The sequence below is a fragment of the Hemibagrus wyckioides genome, linkage group LG28, assembly GCF_019097595.1.
Source record: "Hemibagrus wyckioides isolate EC202008001 linkage group LG28, SWU_Hwy_1.0, whole genome shotgun sequence".
In the NCBI taxonomy this organism is placed as follows: Eukaryota; Metazoa; Chordata; class Actinopteri; order Siluriformes; family Bagridae; genus Hemibagrus; species Hemibagrus wyckioides.
The window spans coordinates 20,607,024-20,609,523 of NC_080737.1; the positions used below are offsets into that span (position 1 = coordinate 20,607,024).

The window sequence follows — 2,500 nt, forward strand, 5'->3', positions numbered from 1 at the left end:
CCCACATCCAAAACATCAAAATAACCTCAAACACACCATCATCATAGACATCCATCTGACACGCTACTGTTCATCAGAGTAATCATCATCATCACCACCACCACCACCACCTTATGTGGACGACAACAACCACCTTATTAATTTACATAATATTCTACACATGCTGTATCTGCATCACACAACTGACTACACATAAATTCACAATATAATCACACTCTCCGCTGTCACCCAAATGAGTTCCCTTTTGAGTCTGGTTCCTCTCAAGGTTTCTTCCTCTTACCATCTAAGGGAGTTTTTCCTTGCCACAGTCGCCTCAGGCTTGCTCACTTGGGATAACATCTAGGACTGTCTGTCTGTCTGTCTGTCTGTTATGTAAAGCTGCTTTGAGACAATGCTCTTTATTAAAAGCGCTATACAAATAAAACTGAACTGAATCATCATCATCATGCAGACCCCCACATCCAAACATCAAAATAAACTCAAACACACCATCATCATCCATCTGACACACTACTGTTCATCAGAGTAATCATCATCATCATCATCATCATCACACTGTCCTGTCACCGGCCTGCCCACTACCCCCCCCACAGTGATGTAATGACTACAGGAGAAGCAGCAGAAGCTCTGAGTTTACTTTTAACTCAATCTAACATGATGTGAACATCAAAACCATGAGCCTGACGAAAGAAAGAAAGAAAACATAAAATCCAGACTAATAACTAAACTCTGAATAACTCTTACCTCAGACACAAGCTCAGCTCCCTTACGGGGGGGGGGGTAAGCAGAGAGAGAGACAGACAGAGAGAGACAGACAGAGAGACAGACAGAGAGAGTGAGTGAGAGAGGGGGGGAGGGGGAGATTAATTAGTAAATTGTTTAAGATATTGTTAAATTAGCCAGCTTGCTGCAGTTGTGTGGTTAGCTTAGCCGGCTAGCGGTCAGTGGGATGTGATTAGCCGTCTGATCAGTGGGTTTAGCCGCTAGCTCACCTGTCAGAATTAGCTAGCTAGCTGAGTGGCTAATAAACACTGTCTAATCTACACCTCTCTCTCTCTCTCTCTCTCTCTCTCATACACACAGTAATCTTTATTAAAGCTGTTAGTAACTGAGACTGAATTCCTTCAGTGTGAATGTTAGCGGCATTGCGGTGTGTGTGTGTGTGTGTGTGTGTGTGTGTGTGTGTGTGTGTGTGTGTGAAGGTCACTACGGATTCTGTCTCATTCTCTCCTTTAGCTAGCTCTGACAGTTTCCCGCGCTTTTACACAAACACTACAGTGTTAAAATAATAAATACGTACATTCCGGGCGGCGCTGCCCTTCAACACTACGGAGATCAGACTCATCATCTTCCTCATGACACTGACACACACACACACACACACACACACAGTCACTGAAATATATATATATATATATATATATACACACAAACAAACACACACTCTTCGGGTTGCCATATTGATCAGATACTAATCAATATATCAATAAAATATTGGACTTACTGATTGAGTGAATGAATAAATGAATGAATGAATATTAATTAATTTATTGTTTTCTTGGAAAAGCACGTGGGGTTATTATGTTAACCATAAACTGTTGAAGTACATTTCATAAGTGTATCTTTATTCTGTATAAACAGCAGACAACGAATGCATAACGGGGATTCATTACCACGATCTGGCAACTAGTTTTTTAGAACTCAGTTTGAAAGTCACAGCGCCTCCTGCAGGACAGGATGAGTCAATGCGGAGGTTAAATCTCTATATCATGAGTGAAGCCAGTTTCAGCACAATTCCCTGTAAACGGATGTGTTCCTAATCAGATAATAATGGCTTCACAACTCAAAACCCAGATGTCCCTGACTCCAGTTCGGGCCGTGTCCCAAATCACTCCCCGAGTGCTTTATGCTGAAGGCACCATGAAGGCTTGTGACTAGTGTTCCAGTCAGTACACATTAGTGCACTAAGTAGGGAGCAGAGTGTGATTTAGGACCGAGTTCCTGAGCTTCTCCTGTCTTCCTTCCTGTTCTGTAAAACACAGACGTGGAGTTTAATCTACAGAAAACGCGGACATGAGTTCCACTAACATGAGGAGACTGCTGGTGTGTGTTGTGTGTGAGGTGTGTGTGTTAGTGCAGTGTGCACTAACGGAGGAAACGGACGGGAGAAGGGAGCAGGAGTGTTATAACTACGCAGGAGGACACGTTTATCCCGGAGAGGCGTTTAGAGTCCCGGTGTCTGACCACTCACTGCACCTGAGCAAGGCCAAGAGTGAGTATACTCACACACACACACACACACACACACACACACACACTCTCACTGCACCTGAGCAAGGCCAAGAGTGAGTATACTCACACACTCACACACACTCTCACACACACTCTCACACACACTCACTGCACCTGAGCAAGGCCAAGAGTGAGTATACTCACACACACACACACACACACACACACACACACACACACTCTCACACACACTCACTGCACCTGAGCA

The 2,500-nt window shown here is 43.8% G+C and overlaps 2 protein-coding genes across 7 annotated transcripts in view; one reads left to right on the top strand and one right to left on the bottom strand.

Annotated features, from left to right (window-relative positions):
- Window positions 1-1,444, bottom strand: part of pdha1a (pyruvate dehydrogenase E1 subunit alpha 1a) — a 7,484-nt gene extending 6,040 nt beyond the window's left edge. For 3 of the 6 annotated variants that reach the window (XM_058383745.1, XM_058383744.1, XM_058383747.1), the window contains exons 1-2: window positions 1,301-1,372; window positions 745-765 (exon numbers count right to left, since the gene is read on the bottom strand). In XM_058383745.1, coding sequence (XP_058239728.1) covers window positions 745-765; window positions 1,301-1,357 — 78 coding nt within the window. In that variant the 5' untranslated portion in view covers window positions 1,358-1,372. Of the gene's footprint in view, window positions 1-744; window positions 766-1,300 lie in introns of all 6 variants that reach the window. The other 3 variants (XM_058383748.1, XM_058383746.1, XM_058383751.1) reach the window with 3 other exon arrangements.
- A 549-nt stretch (window positions 1,445-1,993) lies between these two features.
- Window positions 1,994-2,500, top strand: part of prdx4 (peroxiredoxin 4) — a 10,939-nt gene continuing 10,432 nt past the window's right edge. Inside the window, exon 1 of the mRNA XM_058383540.1 lies at window positions 1,994-2,272. Coding sequence (XP_058239523.1) covers window positions 2,074-2,272 — 199 coding nt within the window. The 5' untranslated portion in view covers window positions 1,994-2,073. The remainder of the gene's footprint in view (window positions 2,273-2,500) is intronic.